General features: G+C 44.4%; 1 protein-coding gene across 8 annotated transcripts in view; it reads left to right on the top strand.

Moving 5' to 3' along the window:
* The first annotated feature begins 2,955 nt into the window (after positions 1 to 2,955).
* The window catches only part of SLC23A2 (solute carrier family 23 member 2), an 84,632-nt gene continuing 71,015 nt past the window's right edge, over positions 2,956 to 16,572 (top strand). For 2 of the 8 annotated variants that reach the window (XM_053401346.1, XM_053401347.1), the window contains exons 1-2: positions 2,956 to 3,187; positions 7,374 to 7,429. In XM_053401346.1, the coding sequence (XP_053257321.1) occupies positions 7,400 to 7,429 (30 nt within the window). In that variant the 5' untranslated portion in view covers positions 2,956 to 3,187; positions 7,374 to 7,399. Of the gene's footprint in view, positions 3,188 to 7,373; positions 7,430 to 8,074; positions 8,229 to 16,572 lie in introns of all 8 variants that reach the window. The other 6 variants (XR_008331952.1, XM_053401343.1, XM_053401348.1 and 3 more) reach the window with 5 other exon arrangements.

The raw sequence follows: 16,572 nt of genomic DNA, 5'->3' as shown, positions 1-16,572 counted from the left end.
ATGAGACCTTAAGGTAAAAGATAAAGGTAAGGGACCCCTGACCATTAGGTTGCGGCGCTCATCTGGCTTTATTGGCCGAGGGAGCCGGTGTACAGCTTCCGGGTCATGTGGCCAGCATGACTAAGCCGCTTCTGGCGAACCAGAGCAGCGCACGGAAACACTGTTTAGCTTCCTGCCTGAGCGGTACCTATTTATCTACTTGCACTTTGAGGTGCTTTCGAACTGCTAGGTTGGCAGGAGCAGGGACCGAGCAACAGGAGCTCACCCCATCGTGGGGATTTGAACTGCCGACCTTCTGATCAGCAAGTCCTAGGCTCTGTGGTTTAACCCACAGCGCCACCCACATCCCATATGAGACCTTAGAATTCCTATAATACCAGGCAAAATGTGCCCTATAATTTTTTTTAAAAAAATCAATATACTGTAGACCCGACTATAAGTAGTCAGGTGCTACCATGAACCCATAAATTGTTTTTTAGGAGGTGCCCCTAAAAAATTTTTAAAAGATGATGCTGTTAAGGTGCTACACTCAATATGCCAGCAAATTTGGAAAACTCAGCAGTGGCCAGAAGATTGGAGAATATCAGTCTACATCCCAATCCCAAAGAAGGGCAGTGCCAAAGAATGCTCCAACTACCGCACAATTGCACTCATTTCACACGCTAGCAAGGTTATGCTTAAAATTCTACAAGGAAGGCTCAAGCAGTATGTGGATCGAGAACTCTCAGAAGTGCAAGCTGGATTTAGAAGAGGCAGAGGAACCAGAGACCAAATTGCAAACATGCGCTGAATTATGGAGAAAGCTAGAGAGTTCCAGAAAGACATCTACTTTTGCTTCATTGACTATGCAAAAGCCTTTGACTGTGTCGACCACAGCAAACTACGGCAAGTTCTTAAAGAAATGGGAGTGCCTGATCACCTCATCTGTCTCCTGAGAAATCTCTATGTGGGACAAGAAGCTACAGTTAGAACTGGATATGGAACAACTGATTGGTTCAAAATTGGGAAAGGAGTACGACAAGGCTGTATTTTGTCTCCCTGCTTATTTAATTTATATGCAGAATACATCATGCGAAAGGCTGGGCTGGATGAATCCCTAGCTGGAATTAAGATTGCCGGAAGAAATATCAACAACCTCAGATATGCAGATGACACAACCTTGATGGCAGAAAGTGAGGAGGAATTAAAGAACCTTTTAATGAGGGTGAAAGAGGAGAGCGCAAAATATGGTTTGAAGCTCAGCATAAAAAAACGAAGATCATGGCCACTGGTCCCATCACCTCCTGGCAAATAGAAGGGGAAGAAATGGAGGCAGTGAGAGATTTTACTTTCTTGGGCTCCATGATCACTGCAGATGGTGACAGCAGCCACGAAATTAAAAGACGCCTGCTTCTTGGGAGAAGGGCAATGACAGGCCTAGACAGCATATTGAGAAGTAGAGACGTCACCTTGCCAACAAAGTTAAAGCCATGGTTTTCCCAGTAGTGATGTATGGAAGTGAGAGCTGGACCATAAAGAAGGCTGATCGCCGAAGAATTGATGCTTTTGAATTATGGTGCTGGAGAAGACTCTTGAGAGTCCCATGGACTGCAAGAAGATCAAACGCATCCATTCTTAAGGAAATCAGCCCTGAGTGCTCACTGGAAGGACAGATCCTGAAGCTGAGGCTCCAGTACTTTGGCCACCTCATGAGAAGAAAAGACTCCCTGGAGAAGACCCTGATGTTGGGAAAGATGGAGGGCACAAGGAGAAGGGGACGACAGAGGACGAGATGGTTGGATAGTGTTTTCGAGGTTACCAGCATGAGTTTGACCAAACTGCGGGAGGCAGTGGAGGACAGAGGTGCCTGGCGTGCTCTGATCCAGGGGGTCACGAAGAGTCGGACACGACTAAACGACTAAACAACAACAAAAGGAGGTGCCCCCTTCTTTCACCTCCATTCAGGTAGGCCACCTCTAAAAAGCTTTGTACCCCAGTGGGAAGCCCACAAGCAGACATGCTGGTGATTCCCAGCCAGGTGGACTCCCAGGGGTTTTGGACTGCAGTTCCCATCAGGCCCATCAAGCACACCTATATGATTCAGGGGCTGATGGGAGTTGTAGTCCCAAAGAGCTGGCAGGCACCTGGGTGCTGGGGCTAAGCTAAGGGGTCCTCCTGAGACACAGAACCATGAGGGCCAGTAGCCAGGGAGAGCCTCACACGGAGTGGGGTGGGGAGCTGAACCTGTTGCATTTCTGCCTGTCACCACAACTCAGAAAAAACTCGCCCTGAGAGGACAGGAAAGGGGAAATAAAACAAGAATTGGCTCGTTTTCTTATTTGTCGGCCAAGTTTCCTTTGGGGGTTAAACTGCTGCTGAGCCACCGCCCCCCTCAAATGACGGGGCTGGACGTTGGCTGAGGCAAATAACAGCAGCAACAATAAATTCCCTCGCACACACATATTAACATATTCTGTATAAAAATACATGAAAAATTAGCAAAAATAAATATATGGTCGAATTAACGTATTTGGGTAGACTTGCGGGTATAAGGCGGCATATAAATTCATTGAATAATTATAAAATAATATATCCTGTCCGAATACGTAATCTAGGCATGTCCACTCGTTCGTTTATTCCACTCCGAGGATTTTATGGAAAATAGGTTTTACCGTTTCATGTACATCGCCTAGATAGAAATATATAGAGATATACACACACAGCATATGGATTAATCCGTTTATGAAAACCAACAGCGAGCGCAGCAGCCTCCTCAGAGGAGAACAAAGGCGGCGGCGGCGGCGCTATCTCCATCCCCGGCCTGCCGGGCCGCCGCCGCCGCCTCCCTCCAAGCCGCGGAAGGGGCCGCGGTGGGAGAAGCAGCCGACGCCGCTTCCGAGACGCCGCCGACGCCATCACCCCCGGCGGGTGGGGGGAGACGCGAGAAAGGAAGGCCGGCTCTTTCCGCGCTGCCCGAGGGGCCGCGGCGGAAGGCGCCATCTTGTGAGGAGGGGGCGGCCCTCGCTGGCTCGCTCGCCCGCCTGCCCGCCCTCGCGTCCTACCTCCTCCGCCTCCTGCTCCTCCTCCTCCTCTTCCATGCCTCGGCCGCCAAGTCCCCTCGCTCGCGCTCCCTCAGTCTCCGCCGCTCTGCGAGGGAGCGCAGCCACCCCAGGCCGCCGCCATTTCCAGCCGCTTCCAGCCATGGCAGGTGAGGGGAGGGAAGGTCGCTCGGATAGGGGAAGGGGGGGTGCCCCGTTCTTCCATTAACGCCCACCTGTCCGGGCCCCCCACCGATGCCTCGCCCCCCCCAAAATATCCAGGTTATTTCTGGGCTCCTTCCCTCCCTCCCCGGCTTCGCCATCCTTCCTGAGCATCCCTTTCCCGTTTCTTTCCATGATCGCTGGTTTCTTCTTGCCCTGTCAGGCCCAAAGCCGCCCCGTTATCCTTACACGCCCGCCCAGGTGTCCACACGCCCCTTGGGACCCCCCCCCCTTGGCCGGCCTCTCCAAGCATCGCCTTGCCCCAGAATAACGACCCCCCCCGATCCAAAAAGGTGGGTCCCGCGCCCACGTCCTTTTGCATCTGCCTACCTCCCCGCCCCCACCCCCCAATATAGCCCATTTTGTTCACCTCTCATGCCCTTCCCCTCTAAATATTCGGAATTTACACCTCTTTTTCTTTTGGCTACCTGGATCAGTAGTTCACGACTTCTCTTTCTTTCTACTCTTTGCATCTCCTGGTTTATAAGGCGCAGTTATTGCAACCCTCCTTTTTCTCTCCCCCCCCCGCCCAATAATCCATACTAACCTTTGTACTGTACACTGTTTTGTGCAATGTTAATAGTTGCAGCATGCACAGCTGTCACACCCTTCCGCGAACTCCTCTTTACAATGTGCCTGGAGTCACTGATTCCCATGTGTGCGTTCACACAAATGTGGTCCCTCAGTTGCCCCTTCTTTCCACCTTGGCGTCTTCTGCCTATAGGAATCCTGCCGTTCCTCTTCCCCCCACTAGACCCTGATGGTTGCAGCCTAGATACACATATTTTTTCCTCCATGCCAAGCTATAGCATTTGCCATCATACCCTCTGCTCCTTTTCGCATCTTTTCTGAGGTGAGCGGCCCCTGGTTCTCTTTTCTTCCCACCCCCCACAGCTGATTTGAGTTCTGGCTTTCTACTTGTAGCAACCCGTTTCCTCCACTTATGGGCACTTGAAGTATCTTTCTGTTTCTTTTTATATTAACCCAGTTGGTTGCCTCCGTAGCTGTAACTACAAAAGCCTTGTTATCGTATGATATATTCATTCCATCACTTCTGTTTCTCTCTCTGTCTCTGTCTCCCTGATAATGCCTTGTTACTACAGCAGATATTAGCCTCATTTTGCTCCCTTCTTGTTGGTACATTAATAATAGCATTCTAGCCATTCTCTGTGTGATACCAGAGCGAACATCTAGCTAATTACTGCAGGGTTTTTGCCTTCAAATTGACTGTTGGAAAAGGATAAGAGGATTGAAATGGGTTGGTGCCAGCGAGAATCATCCATCTGATTAAAAATGAATGCTTTCTCCCTAACGCACTCCTGGGTGTAACCTCTCCCTTTCACTTGTATGTCCATCTTTTTTTGAAACAAAATGGGTGGCAGACATATAAGGCTTATAAACCAGGTGAAGAATTTAGGTTAATTCACCTGCAGTGTTAGACTACATTCCCTGTCTGGCTGGGACTAATTTAAAATTGATGCAGGGATAGTGTGCTTCTGTAACTTTAACTCATAAACTGCCTGCCTTTCAAACTAGGAAGCATTTACTGTATATTAAAATATTGGAGGACAAGGAATTAACTCTTCTCTCTTTCACTGAGCAGCATCATTCAAGCCTCTCCCCAGCTTATAGATAAAATGTATTCTCTAAAACTGAATGACGTAGCTGATACCTACTAATGTTGCTGAATCCATACACGTACTGTATTCTTAAAAGATAGTATATTCTACCAAAGCAGTATATGCACAGTCACTTTTCATCCCTTCATTTTGAAACTGACATAGGTATTCCCCTGCGCTTCAAAGATAAGCTTGGAACACAACCTTGATCTGCTCCTATTCTAGCTATTCTATCTATTTTCTTTGAATGCCCAGTTCCCTCTTGAAAAGCAAAAGATTAAACAATCAATGAATTTGCTTTGAATGACTGAAATAATTGCTTTTCCTTGTCAGAATTGATTGCATTGTCTCTCAAGGATTCTGGGTCAATGATTGCTCTGTTGCTGGACAGTTTTTAACCCTCATTTTAGTCCTTGTTTAACTGGAAAGTTGGAGACTCTGCAGAACTGGAAATGCTGGACAAATACTGAGTGTGGGTGTGGACTGACTATTTAGATTTGTGCATTTTGGGGAGGTGGTGCAAGAAGTGAGTGACACTGGGAAGGTGTCAGAGCAAATTGGCCATTTGCAGCCCTCTACTGACTAGGAATTGAGAGAACATCAGACAATTAATGTACAGAATCCTACCATGTCATGTAGTCCAAGCAGTTTGCTTGCCCTTGTTGACTGGATCTTGCACTCCAGCAGCATTGGAAGCAATCTATACCAAAAGAAGAGTCTTCACCCTTGTATGTTTTTTTTAAGGTAGTTGTTAAAGATCATAGTTGATAGGAAGCTTAGTGTGAAATCTTAATTCTTTGATGGTCTGATGCTAGGAACAAAAGCTATCCTGGAACAACCATTGATGTTTGGTTAATAGACTGTAAACAAAAGGAATGAACAAGAAACTAGATTGGAGGGCAGAAATGAATGTTGCTTGGAATTTTTGTTTTTATCTGTAATTTATACTAGTAAACAGGTTTAGATGCACCATCTTAATACCCGATTAACTTTTAAGAACAAAGATAGGTCACACCTTAGCATGTATTCTTGCTAGCAGTGCGTAATGCCTTATGTTATAACTCTTGCTCTACAGCCCACAATGCCAGTAAATATTGGAAGTAGATCTCATTGATTTCAGACGAACTTGTTTCCAAGTAACCATGCTTGAAAGCGGTGAGGATTAACTGGAAATATCACTTCCATCCTCTACAGAATACTAAACTGCTTCCCTCCAACTTTATAGAAGCTCAGTGTTTGATTTTCAGATTCTTCATGAAGTTATATGTAAGCTTTTATAATTAGGTGACATAGGGATCCTGTGTGTGATCAAATATCAGCAGTGTAATTGAAAACTATTGACCTGTTTGGTTATGTAGTTAGAAAAGTCCGCTCTGCCTAAAATAATAGTGCTTGAGCAATTAACCATAAGAGCAGGATGCAGTTTTGGTGCAGTAAGTTCTCTTCTGCTGTTCCCTGTGGATGTGCACCCATTCATCTTTGACCACAGGTCAAAGATGCAGGAGGTGCTTGACAGTCCTCAGTGTCTTAAGTGGACACACATAGAATGGGAAATGTAATGCTAGTAGCATCTCAGCTGTGTAACAACTTAAACACAGTGACCGCTTACCTGCACGCTAAGGATGGCTGAGACAATATAAGTTACGTTGTGTTTTATTTATATACAGTATTGCTTTTTGGCCCAAAGGTCTCCAAAGCGGTTAACAACATATTAATACAAAAGAAAGATACCACAAATACAATCAACCAATCAAAACAATAAAGGTAAAGGTACCCCTGCCCATACGGGCCAGTCATGTCCGACTCTAGGGTTGTGCGCCCATCTCACTTAAGAGGCCGGGGGCCAGCGCTGTCCGGAGATACTTCCGGGTCACGTGGCCAGCGTGACGAAGCTGCTCTGGCAAGCCAGCACCAGCGCAGCACACGGAAACGCCGTTTACCTTCCCGCTATAAAGCGGTACCTATTTATCTTCTTGCACTTAGGGGTGCTTTTGAACTGCTAGGTGGGCAGGAGCTGGGACCGAAAGACGGGAGCTCACCCCGCCGCAGGGATTTGAACCGCCAACCATATGATCGGCAAGTCCTAGGCACTGATGTTTTACCCACAGCACCACCCGCGTCCCCCCAATCAAAACAATATAACATAGCAAACCACAAAATACCCATCAGTTACAATGGATATCACAAGAAGATTGTCATATGAAAACGATCTAGTAAGCAATGCTAGGGAGTGTTGTAGGTATTGCAAAAGATGTCAGGGACAGGGCAGGATAGAATGCAAAGCACTGAAGGGGAATATGTACACAGCTGCATTTTTGTAGGCTTGTGTGTGGGCATTTTGAAAATGTGAATAATGCATGGATGGCCAGACAAACAGTTGACAGATGCTGGGATTTTATTCTTAAGTGAAGGCAGTCTTCCTCATGAAAGTGCTTAGACAATAATAGTGTTTGTTAAAGAAGCTGTTATGAAAAGCTGTTCATTAAGTTAAAACGTACTTTTTTGTTTTACTCAGAAACTGCAGGAAGAGGATATTAACAAATGGGAATGTCCTGCATGATGTCGAGAAAGGTAGGGAAAAGATTAAAGATGGAAAAATAAAGCTGCATTCCGTGTTCTGTTGCTGACTTCAAAGCTGGAATGGGATGTAAAGAGGAACATGTTTTGCCCAGAAGGATTATCTTTGTTTTGATAAAAGTCTTAGGAAAATACTTTTCCAGCAATTTGTAGAGGAGCGAGGACCTTTATTCTCTTCAAAATAACAGAAATCGGGCTATTCACCAATTCTTTGAAAGCTTGAGGTTTGCACAGTTGATCAAAATTTTCTCTTGTGTGGCACCACCTTTCTAAATAGATCTGCAGCAGCCAGTCTTGCCTCCCGTCTCTGCTTCAGTAACATGCCCACCTTCAAATGAAATCTACTGGTTCACATTCTTGTTCTGAGCATCATAGATTCAAATGTTTATTACCAGGAGAGATGCCATGCCCTGGCATTTTCTGTAAAAGGGGGCGTAGCTCAGTGGTAGGGCTGGGAAAGACTGCTGCCTGAAATCCTGGGAGGTAACTCCCACATAAGTTGTGGACTTACTTTACTTTTAGGAAATGTATTGTCAATGTGGTGACAGTGTTAGACCAGGGAGATTCAAGGTCTCACTCAGCCAGGGAGCTCCCTGGATCACCTTGGGCCAATCAACGTTTTCCTTGTCTTCTGTACAGGGGTCTTGTGAGAATCAGATAGTGTGAGGGGCAATGTATGCTACCCTGGGGAAAGGATTAAATTAAAATGTTATAAATTAAACCAACCGACCTTCAAACAATACCTGATGCTGATTGCCTCTCCTCCCCCCCAATATCCATTTCTGGAAACTTGGTGAGTCACTATGCTTGGCTTCTGCAGCTCACTGGTGGGTTCTAATAAATCTAATAAAGATTATTACCATTTTTAAAAGAATTTATCTGGCATTTATTTTCCCCCTTGGCATTTGTTCAACCTGTCTTCTCGTTGAAGGTTGTTGTAATGATTAGATACAACCTTCAGTGTCACGTGAAAGCTATTGCTTCTCTGATAGCTTGGTGATTAGTTCTCTGTCTTTGATCCACCAACTGAATGTGATCAGTCATCTAAACCTATTAGTAACCAATGAGGATGGGGTATCTAACTGAAAGTAGTTTATTCCAGCTGAGTCACTAATTTCTTAAGATGCATGCAGATAGTATATAGCAGGAGTTAACATGTATAACTGCATACCCTCCTCCTAGGGACGTCCTAGTCAATAATAATAATACTTTTATTATTTATACCCGACCCATCTGACTGGGTTCCCCCAGCCACTCTGGGTGACTTCCAATGTATATAAAAACATAATAAAATGTTAAACATTAAAAAAACCTTACCTATATAGGGTTGCATCCAGCTGTCTTGGTGAAGATAAATGTGGAGAAAAATGTTATGTGTCAGTCTGTGGAATGGATAACCTTTGCAGGAAAGACAGTGTGCTTCAAATCATTTAACTGTTTTTCAGATGACAGCTGAAATGTCTGCTTTTCAGTTGTTGCTAGAATACGTATTGCTGTACTGATGTATAAAGAGTTTAAGATTTGTGGATGAAAGCACATAAGTGTCACTATGCGAGATCTGGTATTGGCAGGCTACTGGAGTTCAAGCACCATACATGTGAGAAATTCTTAATAGTTTGGGCAACATACTTTCATTAAATAATCTGTACTGTAGCTCCAGACTTTCTAATAGCAGTAGGATAGGTTTGTTATAAGCAATTTGTAGGCAATTTGATTAGAAAGCAGTTTGGTTGAAGAAAGGATAGTTATAAATTACCCTAAAGGTAAAGGTAAAGGGACCCCTGACCATTAGGTCCAGTCGTGGCCGACTCTGGGGTTGCAGCGCTCATCTTGCCTTACTGGCCAAGGGAGCCAGCGTACAGCTTCTGGGTCATGTGGCCAGCATGACTAAGCCGCTTCTGGCGAACCAGAGCAGCGCACGGAAACGCCGTTTACCTTCCCGCCGGAGCGGTACCTATTTATCTACTTGTACTCTGACATGCATTCGAACTGCTAGGTTGGCAGGAGCAGGGACCGAGCAACGGGAGCTCACCCCGTCGCGGGGATTCGAACCGCCGACCTTCTGATCGGCAAGTCCTAGGCTCTGTGGTTTAACCCACAGCGCCACCCGCATCCCCCATAAATTACTCTAGCTTGGTTATAAATCACCCTAGCTTGATTCTGCCAAAGAGAGATTTACATTGATCAGTTATTCTTGCTTTGCTCCACTCTCATTGTTTCTCCGCTGAAAAACTTGAATATATTCAGAAGCATAAACACAGATATTGTAACATTTGAGCACAGAGAAGCACTTTAAAATATTTTTGATGTCTGTCAGAAGTTTGTCGCTCATAAAGTTCTTCCTCACGTGTTTTGGAATAAAGTATGTGTTAAGGTCACTGCCATGCCTAGTGCTTTGGCAAATAAAATGTCATCCAGTAGGATACTTCTACTGATATGCTTCCTCCTTGTCTCATGAGCAGGCAGGCTGCTAAACCCAATGTGAAGAATTCCAGCTGTGGCAGTAATTAATAGCCAAAAAATGATATGGAAATTGACATCCTCTGCTAGCACAAGACATTTTCATGCCTGAGTTTAAAAAATCCAAATGACACCCCGCCTACTTAACATTAGGATATCCTCCCTTAGAAAGGTTGCCTGTATAAGCCTTGTTGAAATGAGCAAGGAGACAGTAGAATTCTTGTTGTGCATTCATATTAGCTTTTGTTCAGCAAAACATCTAAGTAGGTTGGACTGTATATGTCAGACCTATCCCTGCCCACCGCTGCCCTCAGTGATACCCAAAATCTGCTGCCCTACTTTGTCTAATGATGGTTGCCACCTCTGTCTGAACTTACTGAAGTTGAAATTCCTTCATTTGCCCTGTTAAGTATTTCATGACAAGCATATTTTATAAAAAAGACATTAGGCCTCTGTCCAAGTTGTATAATAAGAAAATAGCATGTGTGTGTTGTTGTTTTTTTGGTAAGCAAGCTGTTATCCTTCATCCAAGGACCAGCTTGCATAATCATTCTTTAATGGCTCAGTGCCTCTGACCTGTGTTCAAAAATGTATTGTGTTCCTTGTCAAACCTCCATGCTACAGAATCAGGACTGTAGGAAAAGTTTTCAGACTGGATACATCTACGTTACTGCTGCTGTTTCAAGAAAGAATGTAAAGCACAAAGCCAATGGCTTATAGATAGGTGAAGCCATATTTGGTCTAGGGGGAAAAATGAGATATTACTACAACTATAGCTAAAGTTGCACAAAAGTTGTACAAGAGCCCACTGGATCAGACTTTGTGGAGGATGCTTAGTAAGGGTTTCTGTGGGATCTGCCAGAAATGTTCTTAAGTGATTTTCAAGCTCTCTATATGCAGGTAACTCTTTCTGTTTCAACATGTTAGTTGGTTCTCATAGGATTATGGGACATGTTTTTGATTGTTCATGCAGATTGTGGCCTCATCAGTACCATTAGTGCTTCTGAATGCTGATTTAATGTGCCAGGTGTTGTATAAAGTGCCTAAGTGACAATTATTCCTGCTCAGAGGCTTCTAATCTACAATAGATTATCATGATGGGGACTAGTCAGGTATTGGAACAAAATTGAGTTGGGGAGTGTCATGGCAATGGAGAAGCTTGGATGGTTCAGGAAAGGCTTTGTTAAGGTTATGTGAGATATGGAAAGGACTTTGAGTGTGGAAAGAACAAGAAGCTTCAGAAGGCATTCAGATTTGGTGGAAACCCAGCTATGTGGGTCTGTCCGATGGGTTTTGGGTAGTGGGTGCTTTCTGCCAACATTGGCTCTCATGGTTCTAAACCACTTGCTACAGCTATGTAATGGCTTTTTGCACCATATTTCTGTTGGTTAAGCTTCAGCTAAGCTTGGTGTAGACAACTGCTGGCCTGGCTCCCAATGTGGTGCTTGAAACTTGTGTTAAAGGTCCTTCATTTGTAACCCCCCCTATTAGTAAACATATATTTAGCTTTAGGTGTAAATGTTATGATCATATACAATGTCGGCACCGTAATTTTATTTTTAGAAGATAGCTCTTTGCCTGTTTGCTTTTTTATATTGAATCACTCTGACTTTCACCGATCATTCAATAACTTTTTAAGGCTTCGAACAATGCATCTGTTGTACTAATTATAGTTGGAATTGGTTTTTTTTCTGAACACTGTTGTGACAGCTAGTAATTTGTTGAATGGACAGAAAATCACTGTTGGAGGCACTACAGATGGTGGGTCTCCTCAAAGAGGGGGATAACTAACTTCTCCCTGTAACTGTGGGAAGCATCAGACAAATTTATTTATTTCAATGCTTTTATAACCCAGCCTTCTTCATCAGTACAGTAGTGAAACCAACAAAACATTGTTAGAAACAACGGCAAACGAATTAACTGCAAACTGCTTAACAGCGAAGACTAAAACAACCAGTCATTGAACACCTAAAAAGCCTAAGGGAACAGATATGTCTTTACTTGTTGCCAAAAATGATGTGGTGTCAGCACTGAATGTACGGTACTTATAGAGGAAGGGCATTTCACAAATAGAGTGCTACCTTGTAGGATGGTCCACCACCCCGGGCAACCTTCTCTTAACAGTGTGATGTGAAGAAGAGCTGCTGTGCAAGTAAACAGGGTGTGTTTTATACATAAGAGGATGCACTGAGGTAGTTTGCATGCCACGCTAAGCCAAACCATGGCTGGGCATGAATGCATTAGTGTGTGACTACTTGGAGGAAAACTAGTGCTGCTCCACTCCCTCTCCTGGTCCTCCTGCACTACCTTAAGCTAAGCCAGAGGTTGGTTATGCATTATGTCTGGATTCTGACCCACCCCCTGGGTGCGTAGGTGGGGGTCATGAGTTGTCTCACTGCAAGCAAAGCAGAAGCAGTAAGCCAAGGGCAACCTTGGCTGCAGCTCATGGTTTCTCTGGAGTGAGCCTGGTTTCTCTGGAGCCTAGGTTGGGATGTAATGCTAAGGCAAACATGACTTACCTCCTGGTAGTGTGGCTAGCAAGAGGATGAGGGGAAAGGAAGTGGAGTATTAGTTAAGAATTGGGCCACTCTAATTCACTGACAGAGTACATCACTGAAATTCTTATAACAAACTTGAAATGTTTACTAAAACATTAGCAGTGTAGTCAGAAGAATTCACATTCATTTCAGTGGGGCTTACTTCCAGGCAAATGGGTACAGGATCAAAGCTTAAATTTATTTATCATTTATTAGCCTCTTTCTAAATCCCCATGTCAGTAACAAACTTTATTAAAAAGATTCATATCTGTTTACCCTAATTTTGATGTTAGAACAAAATTCATACGTAGAAGTACCGGTAACTGATTAGTGAATTTGTAATTAAGTTCTGACTTCCCCAATTTTAATATAATTGAAAAATAGTAATGCCATCTTGCCTGCTAAAAGAGATCCATGTTGCCTGAAGCTTGATCCCTCCACATTTATAAACTTTGAACCTGTGAACCAGATTGCCTTGTCTGCTGTGTATTCTGTTTTGGGGAGCTAACAACTGTGTTACCAAGCAACTCATGAGACATGATTCTTATACTACCTTTGGTGAAGAATATTCAGTATGGTAGTAGCACATATTTTATAGTGATCAAGTGTCAAAAAACAACACTCATTTGTTTGGGTAAAAAAATGTATGTATTGTCAGAGTTGGTACTCTAAGTCAGGCTTTCCCAAACATGGGTCTCCAGTTGTTTTTGTTTCTTATCATTTGTTTTATTGGTTAAAGGAAGTTATAGTTCATTATAATAATTAGTTGGTCACAAATAGCGGCTTACATTTCTGCAAACTTGGTCCAATAAAATAATTTTGTGTTGATTTAGTTCAGCTTTCCCCAACCTGCTACCTTCTAGATGTTTAGACTACAATGCCTAGCACTCCATCACCATACAGCTATACTTGCTGGCAAAAACTGATGGGAGGGCACCTGGTTGGGGAAGATGGATTTAGTTGTGGAGTGAAGGCTATTCCTGAAAACCATTTTCTAGTGTGCCAGCAAGTTCACTTATAGTTATGTTGGCCCTGCAGTAGTGAAATAGCACTTCTTTTTGACACTGCACCTTGAACATGGCAGAACATGAATGGGAAGGGGGACAGAAGTGTTATGCCTGCTGTTAGGATTAATATAGTTGGTCAGCTAATTGCCAGGATTGTGGCAAGGCTCACAATTATCTTGCACAGCAGATTGCTTTATTAGAACCATAGCAAAATCAATAATGAAATCTGATTTTTGTTTTGTTCTTTTAAATGTTTCTGATAGGCACTTGCAAATCCGGAGTCTCTTGAACTTGCTTGAATGTTAGGTTTTGTCCTGCCCTGCTTTAAATTTTTCTCCTTTTTCTCAATTTCCTTAGCAGTTTCTCATATCTATTCATACATGTGGTAAGAGGTGCCATTAACCTGTGGGATTCAAAAGTTGTTCATAATCCTTTTGTTCCAAACACAGTGATTGCATTAACAATGTCCGCATTCAACTTGGAGCATTCTTATCCAATCCATAGTTGTAGCAAGCAGTTTTTTCCTAGAACTTCCTGCTATAGTAATTATGAGTAGGCTTAGGTAAAGGTAAAGGTACCCCTGACTATTAAGTCCAGTCATGGATGACTCTGGGGTTGCGGCGCTCATCTCGCTTTCCTGCCGAGGGAGCCCGTGTTTGTCCGCAGACAGCTTCTGGGTCATGTGGCCAGCATGACTAAGCCACTTCTAGCGAACCAGAGCAGCACACGGAAATGCTGTTTACCTTCCCGCCGGAACGGTACCTATTTATCTACTTGCACTTTTGACGTGCTTTCAAACTGCTAGGTTGGCAGGAGCAGGGACTGAGCAACGGGAGCTCACCCCGTCACAGGGATTTGAACTGCCGACCTTCTGATCGGCAAGCCCTAGGCTCTGTGGTTTAACCCACAGCACCACCCGCTTCCCATATGAGTAGGCTTAAGTGCAAATTACTGAAGCAAATTGCCCCCCTGAGTGAGTGCCCCAGGTGAGAGATGGAGTGGTTTCTGACTGGAATGGTTGGATTGATTTCTTTTATTTATTTCTCTACATTCTACTATTATGATTAGAGGTGGGTTAACAGCAGTACAGTGGCACCTCAGGTTACAGATACTTCAGGTTACAGACTCCGCAAACCCAGAAATAGTACCTTGGGTTAAGAACTTGGCTTCAGGATGAGAACAGAAATCACGCAGCGGCAGCAGGAGGTCCCATTAGCTAAAGTGGTGCTTCAGGTTAAGAACAATTTGAGGTTAAGAATGGACCTCCGGAACGAATTAAGTTCTTAACCAGAGGTACCACTGTATGTGTCTGGGTCAGAGACAGAGGAGGGGAATGAGGCTGCCATCTCTGTGGTGCTGGGCAGGGGGTGGTTTGAAGCTGGGCAAAGTTATGCAGAGACAACGAGGAGGGCTAGTTATATCACAGCCCTTGCTCTCTGTCTGCCGTATTTCAGAATCTAAGGAGACTGGTTAGCCAACCCCATCCTCCTGGTCTGATGGTGTTGCTATTAAATGTCAGGTCTGATTTGATTATGCGTGAAGGGGGTGGCTTGGTGTGCGTAACAGAGACTTAGGTAGGTGAGTTGGGTGGCCATATGGTCACCTGGTACAACACCACTCTGGGGCGGGGGGGGAGTTATAATTGTCCATAAAATGCTATCTCCTTGCCAGGAAATTGCTCCGATTTGGACATTGCCTTCTCCTTCCTCAGTTGACTCCATTGTGTTAAATTATACATTCTATGCCTCTTGGGGTAGAGACCCATCCTGAAATACTTTGGAAAGCACCATTCTTTGTGAATGTGCCATACAGTACAAACAAACTAAATGGTTATTATCAATGGTATGATTTATATCTGGAGTAGGGCATATTTATCTCATGCTCTGTGGAATGTGCTGTTTTCTGGCTTTGCATTATCTCTCTTGATGAGATCAAAGCTTTTATCTTGGCAACAGAGCCAGCTATCTCATCTTTGCCTGCAGCATGAAACAGATGACCTTGTTTGCTGTAAAAATGTCCACTCTTCTGGTTCCGATTAGCTCTGTAGACTCTGGTCATGCACAGGAGCTGAGCAGGACTGCACTCCCACAGTCACAGGGAAGTGGAGCTATGGTACAGCACATGATTGGAGCCTAGAAAACCTGCTTTTGGTGTGATTTGAGACTCTGCACGGGAAGTCTTTAAGCTGCGAATACTCAAAGTACCCTGCAATTCACTGCCTGAAATATACTCCCCTGGGTGCCGTTCCTCCTCCCCGCAAAGTTATTAGAGTTAGTCTGGAACAGGGGTCTGCAACCTTTAAGACAAAAAGAGCCACTTGGACCCATTTCCGAAGAAAAAAAACTGGGAGCCGCAAAACTCGTCATTATAAAAATAACTTTTTTGTCACTTTTTTTTATTATTTCTTTGTTTGACCCCTCAGAATTACTCCTCCTCATAGAAATAAACGTTAAATTAACAAGTTACCTTTTTTGTGTGTGTGTTCTTCACTCCCCTTCAAAACAGTGACCAGCGTACATGCCCCTTACAATGTAGTGGGCGGGCAGGCGGGAAGGTGACGTCGGGATGGTGTGTGACTAACGCACGCACCGCCCCCATGCGACGTCACAGCCAGTACAGCACCCGCCACAGTGGGGAGTGTCGGGGCGCACAATGCACCTCCTCCCCTCGCTAGTATCCGCCCGGAGCCGGGGCAAAGGTGTAAAAGAGCCACATGCGGCTCCGGAGCCGCGGGTTGCAGACCCCTGGTCTGGAATATCCACAAATAAGACATAACCTGTAATAGATTCTCTCAAAACATTCTGATTCTCTCTTCCCTCTCCCTGAAGCTAAAACTTGACATGTGGTTGCAAATGAAGAATTCCCAATCCAGTGTTTTGTTTTTAAGGTGCAACAAAGGGACCATTGGTGAGGCAGGTTTGCAGGGAAGGGCAGGAAAAAGGACGCCCTGCCCTGCCCTTTCCTCTAGTCAACCTGAAAGCCCAACCTTGCAGATTTGGGTTAAACAGCCACTGACTGCCATTTCTCCCCCAGAAAAGCACCCTGCCCCCTCCTTTTTATTTCTGTTTGCTACTGAATGTCTAGTGGATCCCTGAAGCCTGCTTCACAAATATTTAAGATGTGCACATAGAAA

The sequence above is a fragment of the Podarcis raffonei genome, chromosome 8 (genome assembly GCF_027172205.1).
Source record: "Podarcis raffonei isolate rPodRaf1 chromosome 8, rPodRaf1.pri, whole genome shotgun sequence".
NCBI lineage: Eukaryota > Metazoa > Chordata > Lepidosauria > Squamata > Lacertidae > Podarcis > Podarcis raffonei.
This window is presented reverse-complemented; position numbering and strand designations above follow the sequence as displayed.